A 25,732-nucleotide genomic window follows, 5' to 3' on the forward strand; every position below is an offset into this window, starting at 1 on the left:
GGACATAAGAGCAGGCTCCCAGTGCCAGAGCGATGGTCAGGCAGGCATAAACTGGACACAGGTTAGACAGAAGCCACAAGGGCATCTGCCAGTATAAACAAGTTTCCTGTGTGAGGGACTCCCTGGTCTCGGGTTGGACAGCCAAGAATTAGGCCATCCACCAGATAAAAGAAGTACCCTGTGAAAGGCACACTGTGAGTACCCATATCCAGCTCCTCTTCATTTCCCATTAGGGGAGGGTTGCTAGCTGCTCTGGGACTGGAACCCCAATTTAGCTGAGGGCTCTCAAAACAGAAGAAATGAATTAAGATCCTACTGTGAATTAGTGGTTGGGCTGGGGCATACATCCATCCCTTCTGCGTCCCCTGTGGGGCTCTGTCTACCACACTACATTGCCTCCCTGCCCTCTATCTGAAAGATAACTTCACTCAAAACTCTCTTTTTAACCCTGGAGTTATATCTTTCCAAGAGACAGAAGGAGATGTATACTATTTAATATCCTTTGTGGTTTCAGTCTTGGTGTAAAGTTTTCTTTTTGCCCAAGTGTTTGGATGGACGAAATACTGTATTATAGAGAGTTGTTTTCTTCCTGAAGCCCAAGAGAAACTGTTCAGTCTGAACTACTATATAAGAAGATGGACAACACGTTCTCAAGGGGAAAGGTGTCTGTGTCCACATACTGGAATTTATCCACCTTGACTGATATGGTGGTGTTGACCTGCAGGTAATTCAGCAGAAATTGAGAGAGATTCTGGTATATGTTTTTGGTTTGCACTTCGGACTCGCACACTGTCACCACGGCCTGTTTTTTGGCCTCGTTGTTGATGAGAAGCTCCAATTTCAGGTCAACGGAATGATTTGGGCATTGCACGAGAAACTGCAGTTGGCAGATGATGAAGTACCAACCCGGGAACTGGATCACCAGATCCCCATCCTGATATCTGACTCCGTGGATAATGCCATCTTTGTTCCAAGACAACTTGGTTTGGTTTAGATGCTTTGACACTGGGAAGAGAAGTGTACAAACAGAATTATTGAGCAAATTGAAGGTACAGATTGGAAAATGTTAAGTCTTTATTCCAAGTTGCCTATTCAAGACCTATGTTTTCTATAATGGTGCCTGCTGTTCTAACCATCTGAATATCGTCTGTGTTACTCCTTCTAGGGTCTACTTACTACTCAAGGCATAGGTAGAAAGCTTCCCCTCTTCCTTTTCTCTAATGCTCAAAGCTGGAGGGTCAGAACACACATGGTAATATACTTTTACCTCCTCTAGAATGGTTTTCCACTTAATTATTATCATATTATATTCATATGTTCTTATTATAATTATCTTTCCCTTTTTAGACTAGAAACTCCTGGACTATATTCTCAACAAGGTCTGGACTATCATCTTCATTTATCATCAATGAGCATTTGGTGGGGACCACTCTTTGGTAGGCATTGCAGAAAGTGTCAGAGATAGGACATTCAATAATATTGTTCAATTAATAGCCAATTTAGGTATCAAGATATCCAGAAGAACCTTCATTAACTTTCACATTAAGATGTAACCTCTTTTCATTCTCTGAATTTTTGAATGTCTTTTTTCTTTAAAAGGGCAGCCAAACATAATCGTGTAGGATCCTCAAGTGCATATTAAGGAACTCTTGCCATCTGGGGTTTATAGAAAAGCAGAGAATTAGCAGACCCTCTAAGCCTACAGGTTCATGTCAGAGCCAAGTTTCTGGGTCCACAAGTGAAGATCAGCACTGCCTGGGAAGGCTATCTCCAGAGCTGGGAAGCCGGCATGCTAGTTTTAATCGCTTCCATGCTTTCCCTTTAAGCCTTGTTGCGATTCAATTGAAGAGTAAAAACTAATTTAACTGCAAAATTGAATTTTTAAAATGAGCAGAATGGCTATTCAGAGAATCCTGGCCATCTCTATCTCATTCTTTTGCAGTGTAAGTGCCTCTTATTGTTTCATTTATAAGGGACCTCTTACCTGAAGCACACTGCAATATGCAAATAGACCCTCTGCCAACATGTTCATTAAGCTGTCAATCTGGGGACAAGGCAATTTTGTGGTTCCCTTGTGAATAACTTCATAGAAGCAGAGATCAAGATCCTGCCTCCCTTGCATTAGGAAAAGGACTAAGCTTTTGGCTGAAACTGGTAGATAGCTGAATGGGAAGAGGTGGTAATGGTGGCAGTGGTGGGAACACAAATGCCCTCAGAGGCCAGGTAGGAGACTAAAGGGGTGAATGGGGCTGAGGAAAGAGGGGCCTTGTGGCTTTGAAGATTACCACTCTCCTCTCTCCCCTCTAAGGCGTACAAATGCAAATTATAAAAAGTGTCCTTTTAGGCTAAACAGAATACATCTGCAGGTCACCTTTGGCCACGGGCCTCTGACTGTGACCACTGGCGTAGAAGTTGCTGAAAGGTCACAAGAAGTAGCCCTTATATGTTTAGGTTTCCCAGATTCAGTTACTGACCTTGGAGGTAGGCCCATGACATCTTGAATGGAGCCCTTTTCAGGATACACAAGAGGTCCTCTGAGCAATTTCCTAAATGTAAGGAGATTACATGTTAAATGTCTTTTGCTGTTCTGCAAACTGGAGACACCAGATCTTTCCACGACCTTTGATAGAGACAATTACTATTTTGCTTCTATTTTGAGAATAAAAGGAAAAGCTCTTTATTTCTCATTTTGCCATCAGGTATATTAGGGTTTTAATTTTTTTAAAATTTATTTTGTATTGATTGCTTCCACTTAGGCTTTTATAGAAGACTGTGGCAGTCAGGGAAGAAAACAAATATGACCTGAGTTCCTATAATGTGTGCCAGGTGCCATTCCTGGCACCTCTCTTAATCTTTGCAGTATGAGAGTGGTATTATTAAGTCCCTTTTACAGATGAGAAAGAACTTGGGGACAAGAGGGGACAAGACACCTTAAATACATTGTCCCATGTCACTCAGGCAGGCCGTGGTAGTCAGCATGATAAAACTGATAGCAATCATTGCTATCCTACATGCTGTGCACCAGATACTAGTCTGTGTATTTTTACCTCTATCAGCTAATCTAGTTCTCAGACTAACCCTTTATGGTTAACCCTAATGCCTAGTGATGGCCAATACCATCACTCAAGGTCAAGCACGTTTGTGGAAATGCTGGGATTGCCTGTCTGTCTGATTTTAGAGGCCAGGTTTGCTCCTCTAGGCCATTTTGCTAGACAACGAGATAAAAATATCTTTGTGCTCAATTTTAAGAGGACATAAGATTAAAGATATCTGAGCAGGAGGCCTGCTATCTGAAGCTTCCTTGGCAGCAGCAAACACAACATTTATGTCTTTACGGTATCCAAGAAATAGAAGTATTTTTCATATATTCACCGGTGATGGTGGCTTAGCTTTTTCTCATTACAGTAACCATTCTGTATGTAAAGAACCAAGGTATACATTTCCTGCAATGACTCATGAATTCAACTTATTTGGACCAAATACCTTCTCTTCTTTGAGTCTTGGTTTCCCTCCCTATAAAACTGGGAGATCTCTGACCTGACATGGACGTTTTTTCAATGATGTCACCAGAGATGACCATTCAGTCCACCATCAGAGACCAGGTAGCCTTAGGCCCCTTCAGTGGAGCGCCCACACTGGGATGTATTTGCTAACTGCATCTTCAAGTAAGATCTGCTGGGCTCACAATCTTCCCATTGCCCTCTCTGCCCAGGCCTGAGAAAGTCCTCCTGGCCATCGTCACAGCTCCAAGGAGGAGCCTTGGAGTGGTTGAAAGTTAAGTGAAGAGTTCCCTCTGCTGTCTGAACACGCTCACTGCGAGAGGTACCCCCAGCAGAAGCAGGGGGGCAGTTTTCATCCTCATCTGCTCTCATCCACAAAGAGCTTCTGGTCCAAAGCTCCCCCTGGTGGCGAGGGCTGGTGGGCCAGCTGCCATTCTGTTGAGCACATCCTCACTCATCCTCCACATGGTGCTGTGGTCCTGACTGCTGCATCCCATGGCCCACACTCTTAGGGTGTGCAGAGTCAGAACCACAACACCGAGGGATGCTTTTGACCCCAGTGGACTGTGACTATCATTAGGGAGTCCCCCTGGCCCAACCTCTTTTTATGGGCTGTAGAACATCAAGTCAGGGAGACAGGTCTGGCTGACTCTCTTTGCTTGGAAGCTCTGTCTGACTTCCTTTGCCTGCAGGACCAGGTCCAAGCTGCTCAGCATGGCATTCCAGGTCGCCTGCATTCTGACGACCTACTGAACTCTCTGGTCTCATCCCTACCCTTCCCTCCCCACCCTTTCCCTCTATGTCCCAATAGTAATAATCATAGTAGCAGTGAAAATAATATTAGTAACTAGTACATGTCAAGCGATGGTTATTTTCTAGGTACTCTAAGCATGTTACATGCATTATTTTACTTAATTCTCACAACCCCTCCCTGAGAGAGGTACTATAATTATTTCTGTCTTGTACTTAAGGAGACTGAAGCTTTAAAAGATGAAGTGACTGGATTGCATCCACACAGCTCGTCAGTGGGTATTGCTGATCACGCTACTGCAGTTTGGGGCTGCGGTGCCCCCGTGCACCATGGTGATTTGTCATTCCACCTCAGCACCTGCTGTTCCCTCTACCTGGGATCCACAGGCTGGCAGTCATCTCCTCCAGGACACCTTTGACCCTTCCCTTTGTTTATTTGCCTTCCCTATTAAACTATGAACCCACAGGGCAGATATGACTGTTTATACACCCCCACTGCCCAGCCCGGAAGATGCTCTGTACATGTTTGTTGAATTGAATCATCTGGTCCCGCTCTCCCATTTCCCTCTGCGGATACCAGTGCAATACCAGGGCACGGGCGAGGTGAATGGGGATGGCTGGCTTGTCTTTTGCGTCGGGGCTGGAATAACACAGGGCTCTTTCTCTCATGGCAGATCAGGTTAGATTAGATGGGAAGATAAGACTTATGCCCTGGGCTGAGTCCAGTGGATCACGCGCAGAGCCTGGTGGCCGGGAGCCCCTCACGCCAGGCCTCTTGCTGCTGCACCTACAGAAGGTGCGCTTCTGTAAACAGGTGGCTGTAGAAGTGCAAGCCCAGGCTTGCCTCTCACACATGCAGTTTCTTTTGTTGTTTTTCCCCTTTGGTCTTCACATGTTTAGTGGGGTGACCTCAGCTGTAATTCTGAGAAACCCGAGGATGGAAAAAAAACAACAACTTATTTTGAATCATTTGCATTTCCTGAAGTCAAATGGCATAGCATTTTAGTTTTTCTTGAAGAATCTTTAAGACGGTTTTGTGCTAAAGAGAAAACATGGGTAGCACCTTTTCAGAAGGACGTTGCCAGAGCCAGTTCGGAGAGGGGCTGGGAGCACAACACTGCAGGAGCTATTAGGGGATGGGCTGTTGAACTTGGAGAAGACCCCAGAGGAGGGCACAATCTCTGTCCTTTAACTTTTGTCAAGGCTGTCAGCAGGAAGACAGTGCAGCCTGCTCTGTGGGGCCAGGCAATAAGGCTCCACGTGGCAGTGGAAGGAGATGAAGCCCTCCGCTAACAGCTAACACTGCTGTCATCCCCATTTCTCAGGTGCAGCAATAGAAAGACCTACAGTGAGGACACCCAAGTCTCACTGTAAGTCACAGAGCTGGCGGCTCAAATATCTGACCAGTCTGTGCTGCTCAAACATGAGTAGACTGCTTTGGAGGTCATGAGGCTCTTGTCAAGAGCTAAATGAACATTTCATGGGTCATCAAGCCATGTGGCTTGGGTCTCCCCATCACCCTGTGAGTCTATGATATAATTTTCATTTTGCTGTGAAGACAGAAAATGACTTATAAATAGATAGTACCACATGCAGCAGAAATCCTGCAATGTCCCTGGAATTTTGAAGGCTGGGAGCATAAGGAGTGAAACATGTTTTTTCAGTTGATTGTGATGTCTGGAGGGGTTTAGCTTGAAGAACAGAACACCAGCGTGGGGGAAATGAGAACTGTCTGCAAGTCGTGGCAGAGTTGATGGCTGGGAGTTAGAATCCAGCGATTTCCCCTCTCTGGGCTCTAGTATCCCTATCTAGATGAAGAGCAGTGTGGATGTCATGATCTAGAAGGACCCTTCTAGCTTATTCTAGCAGGCTGTTCAAACTCAGCTGTTCACTGCCTGACCTGCTCGGGGAGCTGGGGGGAGTAAGTCCCAGCTCCAACTGTCTGTCTTTGTGGGCACGTTGCCTTACCTGAGATAGGAGACTGTGTCTTTACACATTCAGATTTTCAGACACGTGCAGTGGTAGAGCAGAATATTTTAGCTCCAGGGACGATCTAAGTTATGAATAGTCTGGTCTGTAAGAATTTGCATGGTTTTTAGAAATGGAAGTTACCTGGGAGATCACCTGGTTCAATCTTGGTAAACACGTAATTCACGTGCTCCCCAGTATTACCCCTAAGGCAGGCTGCTCCTGGGTCACCCCTTGAGTTAGTGGCAGAGGCAGGGCCAGAGGGAGCCCAGGGCTCCATACTGCTTCTGTGGGGCATTCTACCTTTTAGGCAACTCAAGCACTCCGTGAATTCCTCTGAAGATTGAAGCTTTCATATGCATGAGGTTTGTAAATTGTCTTCCCAAGCTTTAGCCTCTTCTTGAAAGATCATAGACCTGTCTTTGGCTTGGTTTGGAAGGCTAAAAAGTAAGATGTGCCAGTGAAGCCCTTCTGGCCAGTTGTGCAGAGGAGAGAGAGAGGGAGAAAGAGAGATTGCCCAGGGTGGTTGAAAGGACTATGTTCTACAAGGTCAGGATGATAGCAACCTTAAGAGTAGCCCTCACCTTGAGATTTCAGAAAGCTGGACTGAAAGGGCCATTAGATGCTACGTTAACAGAGATCCTGGTTGTCAGTGGGAAAACAGAACCCAGAGAGACTAGGACTCTGGTCCCACATCCCACAGGAGATAAGCAGCAGAGCTGGGTTCAGAGTGAAGGGCTCCTGACTCCCAATCAAAGGCCCTGTCCTGTCTTTTAGTCTTCCCATGGAGCAGGGAGGGTTAAATGCAGGAAGAAGTGGGTTTGCAGCCACCGCAGACAGAGATAGCTGGAGGTGCTGTGAAAACAAGCACTAATGAGCCTCCGGGATCTGTCTTGTGGGAGGAAGCCAGAAGATGACTTCAGGCCCTTGTGCTGAGTTCTGCCAAGTCACAAGTCAGGGGCAAATGGCCTTTCATAAAGATGCGACAATGCTCAAGGCGGCTCCACCGCGGCAAAACAAACCACGCCAATCGTTCCTGCCAGATGGTGTGTAGTTCGAGTGCCAGGTATCCTTCCAGTTCTACAGCACTTACGATATAAGAACAAGGCAGACACGAGGCCTCTCAAAAAGAGCACCTGGGTTTGGTCAAGGCTTTTAGCTTTGGACCTGCCAATTCCCCTTACTAAGCCTCACTGACCACATCTGCAGAGTGAGAGTTGTAACCATCAACCCAAAGGTACAGATGTTGTGAAGATGTGATGAGATCGTGGATGTCCAGTGACCAGCACGTGGCTAGAGGAGACATCCAGCAAATGGTAGTTTCTCTCTCCCTTAAGCTTGTTTTTTGTTGTTATAGTGGCACAGTTTAGCAATGCCACTTAGCACAGTGAATTGGCAGATGAAATGCTCATTAAAATGAAGCTCATGACATTATCTGATGGATTGGAGTTTTTCAATTATGTACCTAAGTGTTTGAGGCCATCTGATGTTTCCAGGAAAGTGTGTAGAATGCTCTTTTCATCTGTTGAAAACATTTTAATCCTTCTAAGAAGGAGAGGGATTACCCCAATGACTGTGCATCTGCCATGGCCTGGCATCTTCCCTTCATGCCCCTGGGAAAATATCCAGGGGAGCCCTGACAGGGACATTTAGAGGAGAGTCTCTCCCTTCTCAGTAGAACTTGGAACCAAGTTGAATCCTTAACCTGAGTAAGGGTCGTTTCAACTGGCTTCAAGTTGATCATTTCTTTGATGCCACCAGGCCAGCTGGTGATGCAGAAATGAATTGCAGGATGAATCATTTGTTAAACAAAGGACAACAAGGTGATCCTGGACTTACATTTGGGGAAAACCTATCCTGGCATGCTTAGTGTTAAGCACATAGAAAATGATCAGTAAATACAAATTGAGATCAAGTTGGAATTCATTTAAATTATTTAAATCCCATGAAGTTTCCTCGGGATTTGAGGTCTTTTCAATCCTGACCTGTTGCAATATATCTGCAACAGCCAATCAACCTCTCTGTCTCTATGGGTATTTCCTTGGAATTCATTTATACTAAATGCAGGTTGAATTGACATTATTGGAGGTTTGTAAGAAGCACCTTTAAAATCTATAATTTAAAAGGAAAGGTGAGTCTGGCATCGAATGGTAAAATCTGCTGACATTTTAAATAACTTTTAAAAACACCCCCTAGCTATTGGAGATGCAAAAGTATGGCAACAATTTTAGAAAGTTAGGCTCGTGATCAGACAGACTTGGGTTTAAATCCAACCTCTGCCTCTGCTACTTACTAGCTGTGTGGCTTTGCACAAGCCCCTCAGCCTCTTTGAATTGTCATTTCTTCTTACCAAAAGTGAGATAATAATGAATCTACCTGGAAGACTTGTTGGGAAGATTAAGTGAGGTAATGCATAACAATGAGGCTGGTGTCTACCACCCAAATATACCCAATAATGTTGATGCCCACACCCTGGTCCAGGGCTTGTGCTGCTTGGATTACAGGAATTTAAGCCAACACATGTTGTGTCCAGACAGCTCGTATGAAATATATAATGAAACTATTTCGAGGAATAGGCAAATAGGCCTACTCTTCCTGCCTCCCTCCCTCTTTCCTTCCTTCCTTCCTTTGCCAAAATATTTTAATGGTGCGGACCCTGAGATTCCCTCGGGATTCAGAGACTTGTGATTCGTATGTGCTAAATCCAAGTATAGATTTTCACATGTATCTCAGTGATCTGACTCTTTTTCCTTTTCCCTTTCTCTCCCTTCCCCTCCCCTGTATGTCTTCTCTTTTCTCTTCTCTTGGTGGCAGGGGTGTGGGCAGTAGGGGTAGATGACTTTAGAACTCTGATGGCCTCGCCAGGAGGCTATTTCACTCTATTCTGACTGGCCCACTTTCTAGTTTATGTCTTGCAGAGAGATTTCTGATTCCTATTAGGTCTGCCTTAGGAAAAAGACAGTGAGTATAAGAGCGTGTTTTGAGTGAGTTTGTTTAAAGTAAATGGAGAAGCAAGTAGGCTCTTGGAGACCTCTGACTATCTGAAAAGCAATTTGCACCCTGAGTAGGAGCATTCTTCCTTGCTATGAAAAAAAAAAAAAAGACAAAACGAAATTGGCAAAGTGGCTATTCTAGATCCAGATCAATCCCTCTGATAGAAGTAATGTCTCTGCTTGCTAGTTTCAGTCTTTCTAGGAGGGGAAGGGCCATCAGGAAGAGGGATTGACCCTTCTGCTTCCAGTGTGGTAAAGGTGCCCTGGTGGGGCTGCTGCCATCTGGACCCTGGCCATAGGACATGCAGGACAGGTGGGCATGGCCGAGGACCCCACCGTCTTTGATCTAGTTTCATTGTCTTCAGTGGGAAGCTCTTATTGTTTCTTTGGGATGGGTTCACCAGGTGAAATTAGAGAGCTAACCTCACTTGGTCTTTAATACCACATTTTCTTTTTAGCAGGGGAGGGCAGAGGAGGGTAGACTGCCAAGCTTTGCAAAAATTATAAATGCTAGAATGGCAAAATGGCCAAAGAATCCTAAGATACTTGCTCGATGCATGAAACTTTATACCAAAAGCAAAATCCATCCCAAGGTTAGGCCATCTGACTCATCCCCCTCATTTCTGACATTTTAGAAATAGCAAACTCAAGTCTCCGAGAGGGAAGGCGAGTCACTTCAAGTCCCAGGACTGGAATGTTGCTATTCCAAATCCCAGTGTGCTGCTCCGCCTTCGGTACCCAGTCTTCAGCAGAAGACTGAATTCAGGCAAGGGTGCGGAATGCACTGAAGGGGTTGTCAGGACCTGCATGTGGTCTGTCTACTGTCTCAACTTCCTTAGGGCTTCCAGGAACCTCTGGATCCTACAGGCCATGTGACATTAGCAGGAAAGACAGATCTGTTCTAACTGGCAGGTAGTTAGAGGAATCTTAGGCAAGTTGGTAAAGCTGTCTGTGCTCCAGTCTCCTTACTTATAAAACGGGCTAACCATGGTCCTTGGGGGGTGTTGCGAGGACTGCACCAGCAAATCACTATGAACGTCGCCAATTCTTGGCACACAGTGGATGCCCATCAATGTTTGTTATTCTCTCTCTGCCAGGGCCTCTGACAGATGCAGCGAGGAAATGCAAGAACGCTGTCTTCACTGCTGTCTGCAGGATTCTTCTAGTGCAGGTAAGGCCTGTCATATGCTGGAGTGTTTTGTTTATAAAAAGGCCCAGAGCACATTGGGAAGGTCTGGGGATGAGACCAAAGGACCAAAATCATTCCACAGAATAAAGTCAGTACAATTTGAATTTCTGCAGAGTTTGTGAGGGGAGGTGGGGAGGGGAGTGGAAATGGGGAGAAGAAAGACATAAAAACAGGTAAGAAGGAGAGTGGCTTGGTGCAGGTGGCAGAGGGCTGAACTCTAGGGAGGAGGACTATCCCTTGAGAAATTCCCAGTGGCCGGAAGAATGGAGACTTTACAGCAGTGGTCCCCAAATTTTGGCACCAGGGAATGGTTTCATGGAAGACAAATTTTCCATGATGGGGGGTGGGGGTGGGGTTGACTGGGGTTGGGGGAGGTGGAGTTCAGGCAGTGATGTGAGTGATGGGGAGTGGCTGTAAATATGGATGAAGCTTTGCTTGCTTGCTAACCACTCACCTCCGGTACCGGTCCTCAGCCCAGAGGTTGGGGACCATAGCCTTACAGGAACAGAGGGATCTAATACTCAATCCTACACCACCTGCTGGGCTGCTCTGTGATGTAACACACTACCATCCCAGCTTCTCTACATATCCTAAATCCTTCCATAGACGTTGCTATACACACATGTGGGCTGCTGTTGGAACTTGGTGGAAATCAAGGCAAAGGTGGCTGTATTCTGTTATTTGGGAAAATAAGCCACATGGCCGGAACACATGTGATTCAAAATTTGGTGGAAACAGAAAACTGTAACAAGAAGTGAGGAGGAGAAGCAGGAGCCCTGCTCTCGCTACCCCACCCTTCTTGGTTCCATGCCATGTGAAGGATGAGATGGGACCACTACATTTGGATATGAAAGAACACAGTAGACCCTATGCCCAAAGGCTATAGGCTTTGCCATGCTTCAGATAAGGGTTGCATTTGCTGTCCCATTTCGTCCTCTTGGTGGCTTCATGCAGAATCATTATTAACGCCACCTTCTGGATGAGAAAACTAAGTCTTGGAGAGGAGAAGGGTGTGAAGAAAGGTTCTCCTCCCTGCACTCTTCCTGGCTCACTGCCCCGACTGAAGCCCTGGAATGGTCCACTGAATCCTGAGCACAGTGGAGTGGATATGAGGTGCCAGCTGGCTGGGGCCAGTATGGATAGAGATGGGAGGCTTGTGTCAGGGCTCAGAAATCCTTTCATTACCGTGCAAGGCTTGGTTTTCTGTGGCTTCCCTGTGTATCCTGTGTTGCTACTTTAGCGTGTGCACGTGGCGCAATATCCCAGGCTCTGGGCCTATGCTGGTTTCCTGCTGATGGTGAAAGATTTCCTGCAGTAGGTAGCAGAGGGCTCCCTGAAAGGTGCCCGGCTCCCACTCATGCTCTCCCTAGTGACAAACCACATGCCGCCCTTGGAGCTTCCTCCCAGGAGTTTCTGGAAGATGGTTCTCCTCTGCCTGAAATGTCTTCCAATAGCTTTTTTCAAAAGGGCCAATTTGCTGCTTCTGTGCCTGTTTAAGGGGGGCTTGTTGGCTCATGCCTATAATCCTAGCATTTTGGGAGGCCAAGGCAGGAGTATCACTTGAGGCCAGGAGTTTGAGATCAGCGTGGGCAACACAGCGAGACCCTGTCTCTGCAAAAATAAGAAAAAATAGCTGGGTGTGGCGATGTGCACCTGTAGTCCTAGCTACTTGGGAGGTTGAGGCAGGAGGATCACTTGGGGCCAGGAGCTCGAGACCAGCCTGGGCAACATAGTGAGACCTCATCTCTACAAAAAATAATTTTTAAAAAGATGGGCTTATTGAGGAAGGAGGCTGTGGCTTCAGATTTCCTCAAGATTGTTGTTAGGCTTTTTCTTCTACCTTTGCACATTGGACAAGACAATTATAGTCTCATAAAGTGTAAAAGCTGGGAAGACTCTTCCAGTTCATTTAGTACATTGCTGTTAGGTTAAAAACGAGGCCCAGAGAGGAGAAAAGACTTGCCCAGAGAAACAGCCTGCTGGTGTACAGGTCAGTTCTGGAGCCCAGGAACATTTTTCCACCTCACCTACTGCACTGTCTCTAGTTTGCTAAGTTAAGAGAATTGAAAACTTGCATGAAAAGCAGAAGAAAGTTAGAGACCACCTACAGCCGGTCACTAGCATCTCATGACCGAAGTTCAGCATGCAGGGGGACAGGGAGCAGTCCTCCACTCTCACCAGGCCACAAACTCCTCGTGTGACCTTAGGTAGGTCACCCTGATTCCTTGGGCCTCAGCTCCTCATCCGTGAGCTGGAAATACTAACCCCCACCTTGCCATTGCTTGCTCACAGGCTTGAGGCTAAGGGCAACAAAGGAGGTGTGGGAAGGTCTGTAACAGAAGTTCACAGCCCTAGTAGGAATTATTATTAGCATATTAAAAAAAAATCTGGTTGTGGAAACATTGAATTGTCAAATGAAGTTAGTTTTGGATTAGTTTGCCTCCTGATATTCTCAGTCACGGCTCATATAAGAAGGGATCTGATAAGTGATCTAAGTGATAAGTTTCCAAAATTTTGGGACTTTATAAACCAAAAAAAATTTCCCCCAAAATGAAAATTCAGGAACCAACATGGAGCAGACATTTTTATTTTGCCCATTGTGATCATTAAAACAAAACAAAATAACTCTGGCAGAAAGCAAACCAACTTAACTCCTATCTATGTCAACTCCATGTTGTAAAAGAAAGGACATTTTCATGTCCCCAAAGGTGGGAAGAGCAATCTCCGAGGCAGAGTGCCACTTCCATTCAATATAACTGGCCACGTGAAAACGGGGCTACTTTGTCTTTTTTCCTGTTCCACTTTGGACTGATGAAAACTTTATTATGGAACCAGAACCACTAGGGAGAACCCTTGTGCTTGGCAACCTAGGATTGAAGTGCTCTATCTGAGGAAACTGAGCTCCACAATGCCTGAGGTCCCACTGTCACTGAGATCATGTTCATGTTAAATATTGCCTCTCCCTGTCAAAAATAAGAAGTTCCAGTCTTTCTTGGAAAATCTGGGCACAGATGGTGAAGGAATGGTGCTAGCAGGGAGGGGAAAATTGTATTACTCAGGTGCTTTGTTTTTTGCAACACGTGTTACAGGTGAACGTGTGTTACATGCTTAACTCAAACATCTGACTCCAAAGCCCGCTGACTACAGAGGTCAGCAAACTCCCGTTTGTGAGCCCAATCCAGCTCATTCTATACACAAAGTTTTATGGAAACGCAGCCGCGTCTACTCATCTGCATGTTGCCTGGCGGCTTCAGCGCTACAACAGTAGAGCTGACAGCTGCAACAGAGGCTTCACAGCCCACCAAGCCTAAAATATTTACTGTCTGGCCCTTTAGAGGAAAAGTTTGCCTACTTCTGCATTAAACCATGTTCTTGTTTACATTAACGTGACTGTCTACACAGGCGCTATGGGAATTGAGGCCAGATGCTAAGTAATTCCAGCCAAGATTGAGATACGGTTGACAAAGTTGTCATTATGAGTCTTCCTTGAAAGATCCAGAATCTTGTCTGTTGGGGCCTTTTGCTCCTCCTTTCTAAGTGTCTGGGTGACAGACCGCAGGGAAGGCCTGGCCGGGGTGTCCCTACCCTGGTGCCTGCGCGGACCCACTTCCTTACTTCTTTCTCTTAGCGGTCCACTTATCCAATTGGGCTTGCTATCTAGGTTCTAAAGGTCACAGGGTTAATGTTCTTGGGTGGAAAGGACACTGCACTAGAGAGGAGGACATCCGGGTACTAGGTGTGGCTCTGTACAGCCGGGGACAAGACACCTCACTTTCCCTTTCTGGGTCTTACTTTTCCTCCTTTGAGCAAGGAAAACATTAATCAAATGAGCTCAAAGTTTCTCATCTTCAGTGTTAACTGAGCTCTGTGTATTGTCTCTCTGGGGCTAGTAGAGACAGTGTCTTAATTAGTGACTTCAGCGATTGGAAATGGATGGAGTGAGGAGGGAGTCTGTGTCCACCAGTCCCTGACTTCATTATGCATTTGGCGATCGCCAGTTGCTATGTGCTGGTTGCCATGCTAAGCAATTTATAGATGAGGTCTGACTGGCTTCTCCAATACCTTGATGAAGTAGATTTTATTATTCCCAATTAATAGATGAGGAACTGAGGCTCCCAGGAGGGAAGTAGAGCCAAGATTCATACCCCCGTTTGCCTGATTTAGGGTTTCAAGCTCTTAACACAATGCTCCCTTGTGTTCCTGTCCATGAGATAGCCTACTCCAGAGGTAGAATTTTCGTTGGTGGGAGTGTCCAGGGCTGGTGGGAGACTGGTGGGGATGAGAGTATTGGTCAGGGGCTACTGAGATGATCCCAGATACATCAGCTCAGCCCCGAATAGCCCTCACCTGCACCCCACGCACGTGACTGGGTCATGGCATTTCTGGTTGACAGGCAGGGCCCACACCTCATGGTGTCATCTGGATGGCCCACCACACATTCACTCCTAATTCCGAGATCTTACCTCCTTTAAGGGGGACGTTGTCAGGTGGGTTGGGAATAGAGTCCTGGAAGAGAAGAAAGAAAAAAGCAGCATGAGGTGACGTTCGGTTGAAACAACTCGCCTTTCCTTTTTCCATTTTGGTTGTCCTTAAAGGACTGTGCAGTTTAGAACTCACTCTTCACCTGATTCTTAAATTTTAAAAATGAATTCACTGACTTAGTTTCCATTTGCTTGACAACTGGCCTACCAGAAATGACGACAAGGACATCCATCCCCATTTCACAGACTAGAGACATGGGGTTGGGTGAGATAAGAGGACCTCCCAGGGCTGCACAGTGAGTTCACGGCAGCTCAGGGACCACAGCTGGGACTCGCAACTCCCAGGCTGGTCTGGTGCTTTTTCCCCCTCTATAGGTGTTACTGTTTTTCCTTTGGTCAACATAAGAATAATCAAGTACAGTGTTGAAGTACATGTGGTTTCTTTTTTCCGTGTTTGATTCAACTGTGAAAGTATGTTGTAAACATACCTGGGAAGGTATGTGTTTATCTCTCCTGCGGTTGGAAATTCCGAATTGTTTATATGCCAAGCATAGTGAGGATACCATAAATAATTAAATTGGGTCCCTGCCCTCATGGATCTATTACAAGTTTATATTTAAATATATTAATAATATGCAAATATGTAACAAATAAATATAAAATACATATTACATATTTATACATGTACATTATATATTATGTATTCTATAATAAACGATATGTACATCACTATTTACACAAATAAATAAAAGGCTGATAGAAACAGATTGTCTTCTGAAGGAGAGAGTCCCGGGTTTGGAGATCGGAGGTGATTAATGGAAGGTCTAATTCAGGTGCTCTGAGCAAGGAGTTAGGAAAAGCAGAGGCGCATAGTTCTCCCCTAATAAATTCCTCAGAAACTAACTTTTCCACCTTTATCCCTCTTCCCCTGTCTCTCACCTCAGCCATGGAGACACCCCCGAGGTGTCTTGCCAGGCATGAAGTATCTTATTCATCTTTTGAACTGCCCAGGTTGGAATCTGCTACAGTGCATTGAATTGAAATGTTAATAAAGATCTAGAGAGATGTGACCATTTACATGGGAAAAAAACACCTTCGCAAGCTCTGCCAAAGCAAGAAATTAGCAGCTGCCCACATCTTATTTTCTTAGCGTTCTGTACGAACACCTAGGACCATCTGGAGTTCCCCTATTTCTAACACATCCCTAGGAGCTCTGTCCTTTGCCTTCCACTGACAGCCTGTTTTCTAACAAAAGGATCTCTTCTCCTCTAACCCCAGCGGGTGGTACTGAGTCAAGGAGGTCCCCTGAAGGCAAAGCCCTGGCAGCGCACTGATCTGGAGATGGGGGAAGTCAGCTTAAACATTTGGGCCTCAGCTTCTCAGGGCGAGGGAGGCGAACTTGACCTGGAGGGTCCTTCCCTCTCTGCTGTGAAAGTCTATAATTGTATTGCCGTAGCTGAAAGCTTATAACCTAATTAACAATGCTGTACATTTGTGGTCTCTCAGTTACGCACGCAGTTCGTAGGAAAATCTGACATCACAAAATTCCCCTGTGTGTTGCCTCCGTGGGACAACAAACAGCATTTCGAAATTTAATAAACAACTAATTTACTGCCAAGCATGACTGTCGAGTAGTGTGATGTACAAATGCACAAAGAAAAAATATCACGTTTTAAATGCAGTACTAAGATTGTCAAATTCATCAGCTGCCCAGGAACTTATCCAAGGACAGAGAGAGAATGCTAGAATAGTGAAACCGCTGGAGCCGTCCTGCCAGAGGCCACGAGCAGTTGGGGAAGTACCGGGGAATCATTTGTCCAGCACACCTTCGGTGAGCACCTGGTCTGTGGTAGAAACTATGTGACTTATTGGACGACATCCCATGGATTTTATGGTTTAGTCATTAAGGCAGTGATTTAACAAAAATACAAATAAATATGTAATTAAATTGCAAGTTGCGGTAAGAGCTATGAAGGAAAAGAATCATTAGAGTGTCTTAGGTGGTGCTTCTCAAACTTTAATGTGCCTACGAATTACCTGGGGAGCTTGTTAAACTGCCAGTGCTGATTCAGCAGGTTTGGGTAGCGCTTGACACTCTGTGTTTCTGACAAGCTCCCAGGTGATGCCAACGCTCCTGGACCACAGAACACACTTTGAGTAACAAGGATGTAAGAGGTCGTCTCAGGGAGGAGGACTTAATTTTCATGGGGGTCAGGGAAGCCTCTCCTCTGTCGTTTGAGTGCTTTTTTGGTTTCCTAACTTCAGACAGGGCATGTCGAAAGCAAAGCATCTCAATACAGAAAAGAATCCTGTTGCTTAAAGCTTCATCCAGGGCCTAGGGCATCCAAGACAGAAGAGTGACTATTCCCAGTTTGAAGAGCTCTTGCGATGAGGTCTCTATAGATTCCCTTAGCTACCCACAGTAGTCAAGATTAGAGGATCAACGTTAGAGGGGACACGTAGACATCTTTCAGTCCATCAAGCTCATTCTGTAGAGGAGGAAACCGAGGCCCTTGTGAGTCAGTGGCAGATCCTGGACTGAAATTCTCCTGTGTGCTTTTCACTGCATGAGTAGAGATGCTGTCTTCAGAAACCAAGGATAGAAAAGCTCATTCCTCCCTCCTCCCTCCTCCCTCCTCCCTTAAGCAGTCCTTGCATTTGGAAATAGAGAAGCAGGGTTTAAAGACATGAGGACTGTTAAAATTTGCTGAAGACTGTTTATGCCCCAAGTACTATGTTCAGTGTTGCCCATCAACTCCTTTGTGGCAAGGTGTCTCTCCGGTCCTAGAATTCTCCCCCAAATCTTGGCTGGGGAAGTGTGAACCATCTTGCTCAGTGACTTGGCTCTGGGTAAGGTAGTGCCTAGTCTGGACACAGACACAAACAGATGGACCCTCCTAAGTTGTCATTCTCAGCTCCATTGAGTAGTTCAGGAAACTTCCTCTCTGTGGTTACCAACCATTTATACTTCCTTAAGCATACTTCCTCTTTCTTTCCCCCCCTGCAGCCTCTGTGGATATCTGACAGTATCCCCAACAATAATAAAGCTATTTCCATGTATGGAAGGAGGAGCTGTCATGTTTAACCTGTTTGTCCCCAGGTGAAATGGCCTCCATCCCAATCATCTTCCCTGCCTAGGACTGTTTTCTCCCCTCCTTTAATCACTGTGATTAGAGGGCTAATAATACAGCTTTCCACTGAGTTGTTGCAGACATAATACGATATTGAATATAAAGTGTTCACTGGTACTTGAAAATGGTCCCTATTTGGGGCACTGCCTTGCTCTTAATGATGTGCTTAATTTGCCTCAGTACCTTGAAGGGCCCATTTCTTTTCACAGAACAATACTGTGCAGGTGCATCAGCTCCCAAATTTGCTGTCGACACAAAATGCCCTCTCTGGCTGAAAGTGATCAAAAGCAACTAATGTTTAGAGGATGCCAGGGGGAATTGCACGTTTCTTTCCTTGCTGGCCTCTCATGGTCCTTGTAAGGTGGGCTCTGGCTCATATTCCATGGAGACCTTTGCTAGGAATTCCCCTTATTTTAAAGCTAACATGGTCAAACACTTAATGAGGGTTACTCCTGAGGCTAAATGCTTGACATGTGTGATTTTATTTGGCCTTTACCTTGGCTCCAAGAGTTGGGGTTTGACTAAAATTTAGAGAAGTGATTACATAATGTGATAATGATTATAGAAGGTCCCACTGGCAGTGAATAGCGTAGAATGGATTCACGCTCAGGTGAGTTGACTTTGAAGGCAATGTCTTCAATGCCCTGCTATATTGCTTGTCTAGATCAGGGAAGGATCTAGCTGAGCAGCAAATTCTCCTGAAACTCAGTGGAAAAGTGAATAAAAGTCATGGAAAGTCCCCAGGGGAAAGACTATTTTTTATTGGGAGTACCTGGTTTGGCATGCTCTACAAAAGTAGGAATTGGACCAGAGTGGCTTAAAGCAGTGCTTCTCCCACTTGAAAGGATTTAGCATCACCTGAGGTTATTACTAAAATGCAGATTCTGATTCAATAGGTCTGGGATAGGTCCTTAAGTTTTGCATTTCTAATGAGCTTCCAGGTGATGCCAATGTTGCTGGGCCATGGACTACACCTTGAGTAGCAAGGGCTTAAAGACATTAATCAATAGTCAATCAGAACACATGAGGTCTTGAGAGAAGGCTACAGGAGGCAGAGTGTGGATTTGGGCTCAGATGTAGGTTTAGTAAATCTTCCTGGTTTCAAGATAGGAGTGGTGTCTGTCCTCTTAGCCTCTTCTGTCAATGCCTTTTGCCACCTACTCCTACTTCCTGCCCCTCTGTACAGTCCGGACTGACTTGCCTTCTGGTCCTATTACTCCTCTCCTCATACCTGGGCTTGCCTTCTCTGAGCTGTGCTTCTGCTCACTCTTTTCTCACCTAGAGCATCCTGCCCTGCCTCCACCTGCCACCATCCTTCCAATGGCAAGCTTTTCTCTACAGAAGGATGTCAGCTAATAAATGAAGAAGGAATGTTAGAATTAGGCAATCACCCTTCTTGCCTCATTGCCTTCAAAGGATCATCAAGAAATGCCAAAACCACTGAGTGAAGGATATTTAGGTCTTCAAAGTATTACCTCCTATATTACTTACTAATAAGAAAGAAAAAATGTTTCACAAACGAAATAGCGAGTGGTCACCACCTTAATCAAGTGATTGAATGTATAATTACCAAAAATGGTTCAATCTGCCTCTATCTGTGCTACAATAAGAACTACATGGCATTACCTATGTACTCTTCTTACCAAAAATGTTTCCTCTGAATATAATCATGAGTAAACGCTAAGACAAATCCAGAACATGAACAACTCTAAACAGAATTGGCCTGGACCCTTCAAAACAGTCAGTAATGCAAAACAAACAACAAAGGGCAGGGAGATTGTCAGATCAGTGCTTTTCAAAATTTAATATGCATATGAATTGGGCGGGAGTTGGAGCTTGTTAAAATGCAGATTTTGATTAAGTAGGTCTGGGAAGGGGCTTAAGATTCTGCATTTCTAACAAGGGCCCAGGACCACCCTTTAAATAGCAACATTCTAGATTAAAACAGACGTAAGGATCCTACATTGAATCACACCAAACAAAACACAACGGCTATAGAAGACATTTTTGGACAGGTGGAGAAATTAAAACATGGACCATATATTATTATTAGATCATATTACTGAATTAACATGAACTCTCTTGGCTATGATAGTGGCATAGTAAGAGATGGATACTGAAGTACATGTGGGTGAGAAGTTATGCTGTCTACAACTCACTTTCCCGCATTTACATAGAGAGAGAGCACAAATACAGCAAATTGCTGACGCGCCAATCTAGGTGAAAGGTTATATGGCTGTTCGCCATTCTGTAGGTTTGAAAATATTCCAAACAAAGGTTTGGGCATAGAACACGATTCTTCTAATTCTTGGAGACCTGGCTTTGGTTCTAGCTCTTCTGCGAGCCCCTCCTTATCCTAAGCAGAGTTTACCTCTCCTCAGTATGTGGCATTTTGTGCCATTCTGCCCGGGAATCAAGCACTTGGTATTTGGGCTGGACTTCATGTCCTCCATTTAGCAGAGTTTCCAGAAGACTTTCTTACCCTCACTGCCAGCACAGGGCTTGCTCCTGGGAATACTTTCAGTGGATTTTTTGGATTGATAAATGGAATGAATGTCAGATAGAGGGAAGTGTCACAGGGCATTTCCACCCACTCTTATATTGAATCTGAACTTAAAAACAAACCAAAAAAAAGCTCCACCACCACCAACAATCACCACTGTTAAAGAGGCGCTCAGCTCCCCTGTTGGTGTATAGAGTGGTACTACAGGGATACATTTTGTTTTATAAAAGAATTTGCTTATAAAGGGAAAAGAGGAACTTGCTTTCTCTTTCTTTCTAGAAATGGTCTACTTGGAAACCTCATAACCCTTAGCCCTTGATTTAACTTTTTGGCATGCAACTATTTATATTCTCTCCTGGGGCTAGACAAGTCCAGTCTCTTAGTTTACAAAACACTGATGCCTCTGAGTTTGAGGACCTCAGACCACCCCCTGAAATGTAAACACCTACCTCTGGTGTTAACCTAAGAGTCTATCTCATTATGTATTCCTTTGTCTCTGGAGAAGATAAGAGCAATTTTGTTGTTTTTTTCTTTTGCTTTGCTATATAAATTACGTGCAATTTCATCCTGACTTTGTAGTCTCTTACAGGCTACCTATAGGCATATACTCTTGTGCCTCCTCAACACAAAAGGAAATAAATCATTTTTTTCTTTCCACATTGATGTAAAGAGGTGTCTCTTTGTTGGTAGGACGTTTACTTTGTCAAAAGTATACTGGTGCCATCTCTTTGGAGGCTGATTGACAACATTTATTGAAGTGAAAATGAGCATTCTATTTCCACCACTAAAAATTTATCGCACAGATACATTCACAGAAGACAAAAAATTCTAGAGAAAAATATTAGTGTCTCTCACTAGGCATGGGTAAATTAAATTATGAAGCATTTCTACAATAGAATAGTATGCGACTCTTCAAAAGAATGAAATGGAATTCTGTGTATTGAGATGGAAGGGTCTCTAAGATATACAGTGCACACTTATTCAAGTGAATAAAGCAAGATGCAAATTTATGGGTTTATTGTAATGCCATGTGTGTACTATGCATTTGCACATGCACAGATTTTTGGAAGGACACATGAGAATCTGTTAATGGTGGTTATCTCAGCAAAGAGGGATTGGTGGTTGGATGGAGAGGATGTCAAAGGATTTTACTTTCTTTTCTTTCTTCTGATTTGTAAACCAAGTAAAGTACATGATTTACTTTTCTTAAACCACGTAAATATAATATTTTATGATAGATACGCTGGTTTAAATGTAAATAAAACCAAACACAACCACCCACAGAGACTTTAAAGATGTCACTACAAAGTAAGATCCATAAGAACACAAGGGCAGGGATTTTGCCGGTTTTGTTCAAGGCTATATATCCGGTGCTTAGAACAATGTTCCCTACCCAGTAAATATTCAATAAATATTAGAGATTGAAGCCTAAGTTCCTTTTTTGTCTCTCCCAAGGAGTCTGACCTTGGAGTTATTTGATCTTCAAGTCAAACCTCAAGGCAATCTTTATTGATTTTCCTGCATGCCCTGTATCTTCTCCTCTCCATCTTTCTGTTCACGCTCTCCCATCGGCCAGGAGTGCCTCTCCCCTGCTCTTCCTTCCCTGCCTGTTTGAAATTGTTCATGTTTTTCAAGCCAACCTGAAATTCCAATCTCCAGGGAAGTTTTCCTTAAGCCTGCCTGGGGAAACGCCCTCTCTCCTTAACTTATGATCTCGTGGTAACCCTTTTTGTCATGGTAGCCCTTCCATCACTTTTTATATATTATGACCTTGGTGTTTTCAATTTTTTCTATACATGTGTCTTTTGATCTAGAACTGTGTGACTGCTCATGCCAGTAAAACTATTCTTATTGTTCTCCTTCCTGCTCCCATCACACACAAAGAGTGCAATATAGCCACCAACTCATTCCACTTTTAATAATGGGCGTGTGAGTCTAAGCTCCTTGGCTTTCTCCCACTGGTTTCTTTCCCAGAGCCCCGTTGAATCTCTTCACTTGTCTTAGTTCTTCCTGTTTTAAAATCAGTCTACATTCTCTCTTCCTCTAGGAAGCCTTTCCTGATAACTCAAGTTCAAGGGGATAACATTTTCTTCTTAGGTCTTATAACAGCAAATGTCTGAGCAATTTATTGGAAATGATATGTGCAAAGCATTTGACACTTAATGTATCACAACTGCCATTAATATTACAGGCCTTAGTTTTAAGCAAGTAAGTGATATTTTTCAGGCTAAGAAATCACAGCACACCAAACCAGACATTCAGACTGTGAAGGGAATCTTTTCATATCCGAGCATAATGGGTAAATCAAGGAAATGGATGCGTAAGAAGGTAAAGCTCCCAAGAGAAGAGTGGGAACAAAGTTTCTTTGTGCTTCTGTGGTTGTCTGTGTTGGGAAAAGGAAAAGCTGTTCTCAGCTTTACAAATTGACTGTAATCAATCAGTCTAGGCTGTACCACTTTCTCAGGGTGACTTAGTTCAAGCCCTGTTCCCTCTCTCTCTTCCTCATTTTCCACATTTACAAAAACAAAGCAGAAAGATTCACTCTTTTCCTTCAAATCAATTCCACTAAAAGTTGGATTTGGTTGAGGACTATTCTGGAACTCTCTCTGAATACCACCATCATCACCCCTCCTCTCACCATCTAGATCTTTCTCTCTCTTTCTTAGCAGTTCTAGCTACATCCTTTAACTAAAGCACTTCTTAAAGGCTACTTCGATTTCTTTTCTTTGGCCATTGCTATAAAATGACACATCCCTGGTTGACTACAAATTAGAATTACAGAAACTGTAGAGCCTCTATAGAAGAAAAGGTACCCTAGAATGTTTTCAAGAGTAATATTATTAGTAGGTGTAAATGAGCTTGTTAAATTATGAATTTTACAAATTCCACTATCTAAATCAAATGTCTGTAATTCCCTTTTCTCACTGTTATGGAAATGTGAGCTTCAATGCTGCATTTAAATGTCAAAGCTTGAAGACACTTGAGAAATAGGCCTTTCAGAGCCTAGTTCTTTTTAGCAATTGACAAGCTATGGAGTATTGGGCCTAAGACAACTGCAAGCAAACCAGAACAAATTCTGCAGGATTCTAATACCTCCAGAAATGGGAGCTGTGGAGTAAAAAGTAGAAATGTTCTCACTTTGGTAGGGTGTGTTAGGGAGGGGGGGTACATTTCTTAAATTACCAAAATTACCAAAAACTTCACTGCCTCAAAAAATTTCATGAGCAATATAGGCTATTACTATAGTATTTTCTACATAATACATACTGGTGGATTCTCTGTAAACACCAATTTCCTAAAATATGGAGAAGCTTCCTCCTTCATCTTTTCTTCTGTTTTCAGAAACAAATCTCACCATTTACTTCAAACAAAATAAATCTCCTGAGACAGTTTCACCCCGTACAGTGTGTACCCCACAATTGCTTAGTATTCTGAGGTGTCTCGGAGGGAACAGGTGTTAAAAACATTTCTATTTTCTGCTTCTGTGCTCTGTTTCTTGTGGTACCCTAAGTTCTTCAAAGCTTTCAGTTTGTCTTGTGGGCTTTAACACTGAAATGGCCAAAGCTCTTAAGGAGCCTTGGGCTTCTCTCTTGCCTTCTTTCCTTCTAGACCTTTTCTTTTAAAGAAACAAAATAAAACAGAACTCTTGGCGGTGACTGAGATCTCAGAAACCTCAGGAGCACTTTGACTGAGACTATAGAACCTCAGAATCTAGTCTGAAGGCCTTGAAGACATGATAAGTTGTGCAAACGTGTTATCAGGTTTTTTCATTGCTTCCTTCCTTGATATAGGTCTCTGGCTTAGCAAGATTTAAATCTTAATTTCTCAAGGCCACTAGCTCCTCTCCACGCTTTTGATTCAGGCAGATCTGGAAGGTTTTGAGATGCTGGCCCAACAATGTTTCTCTCAACAAGCCAAATCATTTCAGAGAGTTAAATTCCTGTTTTCTCTCTTCCTTTCTCCACCACGTGTGTACATATATATACACACAATTTTATTTACTTTTAATTTTTTGCTCTCGACTAACTTCTCAACTAACTTATCAGTTTGCTCCCAGGGCTTGATGTCTGGGGAAAACAGAATGTAAATCAGAAAGGAAAAGGGAGGAAGAGGAGTCCACTTACCATCCTCTGAACTATCAGCACCATAATGGTGGCCACAGTGAAGACGAGACACAGAGCCAGCATGGCTGTGGTGAAATAGAAGTAGCGGCGGTTCGTGGTCCCCAGGTGGCTGGCCACGGAGCCCGCCGGCACGTGCATGGCTGCGTCCCGAGGAGGGGCCCCTTGGCTGAGTGCTTGCCGCGGCCCAGGGTCCATTCTTTATATAGTCTTCCCCACATCACACCTTATCTCTCCTCATCTGATTCGGTTCTGGGCTCATCTCGGTTCCAAGAAGGATTCTCCCCCTGCATCCTGGATCATGTGACTTGGAAAAAAACCTTCACCGACGGCCTCGTGGAGAAACTCCGCTCTGGGGGCGTGAGGCAACAGGCGGCAGCACGGGTGGGGGAGAGGTTCATTTTTCATTGCCAGGGATTAATTTGAGTGCAGAGAAACTGTCACTACAGAGAAGGTGGCTGATGTCAGAGGGCACGTAGGAAAATGACGGTTCCTCTACTGTGTGTGTGTGTGTGTGTGTGTGTGTGTGTGTGTGTGTGCGCGTACAAAGCAGCTTCTGCTTCCTTTAGGCTTGGCCACAAATGCCTTCATGCTCGAGAAGCTGCACATTCTTTCCACGAGGCCTGGGCTCAGAAGACCTCAGAGGCTGTGTCTTTGCTGGGCCTCAGGGGTCCGGATCCCTCACACTGCAGCAGAATAACTTCAAAGGGTTCAGTTTGATAATATTGCCTCCCGCTGAAAACGGGAAATGCCGCCGGGTATTTGGAAAGGAAGAGCCCACAATGGGAAGATTTATCCAAAGGGGGGACAAGGTCATGGCAGTATGAAATTTGGGGGGCAGATACTGTGAGAGAGCAGGAATCTGGAAGCATGGATCATTTGCACGAGAACTCCCACAGAAGGTTTCCGGATCTGTTAATTTGCAAACGAACCTGGGCCAGCCATAAAACTCAAAAAGAGGAAGGAATTGGTGGTGAGGCTGGGGGGAGGGAGGCAGTGCGGCGCGGAATGTGGGACGGGTGTGTTCCGTGTGGTGTACCAGGTGGTGCGTGTGTGTGGTGTGGCTTGTGTGTTCTGTGTGGCGTATGTGTGCGGA

At 44.5% G+C, this 25,732-nt stretch overlaps 1 protein-coding gene across 1 annotated transcript; it reads right to left on the reverse strand.

Moving 5' to 3' along the window:
* Positions 1-441: 441 nt before the first annotated feature.
* Positions 442-25,200, reverse strand: TNFSF8 (tumor necrosis factor (ligand) superfamily, member 8). The gene is made up of 4 exons (XM_012641154.1): positions 24,640-25,200; positions 14,864-14,906; positions 2,475-2,546; positions 442-1,005 (listed from the first exon to the last, which is right to left on the reverse strand). Exons 1-4 carry the CDS (start codon positions 24,832-24,834, stop codon positions 611-613), a joined length of 705 nt encoding a protein of 234 aa, XP_012496608.1. The 5' UTR covers positions 24,835-25,200; the 3' UTR covers positions 442-610.
* Between the last annotated feature and the right edge of the window lie 532 nt (positions 25,201-25,732).

Source organism: Propithecus coquereli, unplaced genomic scaffold, assembly GCF_000956105.1.
Source record: "Propithecus coquereli isolate 6110/MARCELLA unplaced genomic scaffold, Pcoq_1.0 Scaffold163, whole genome shotgun sequence".
Classification (NCBI taxonomy): domain Eukaryota; kingdom Metazoa; phylum Chordata; class Mammalia; order Primates; family Indriidae; genus Propithecus; species Propithecus coquereli.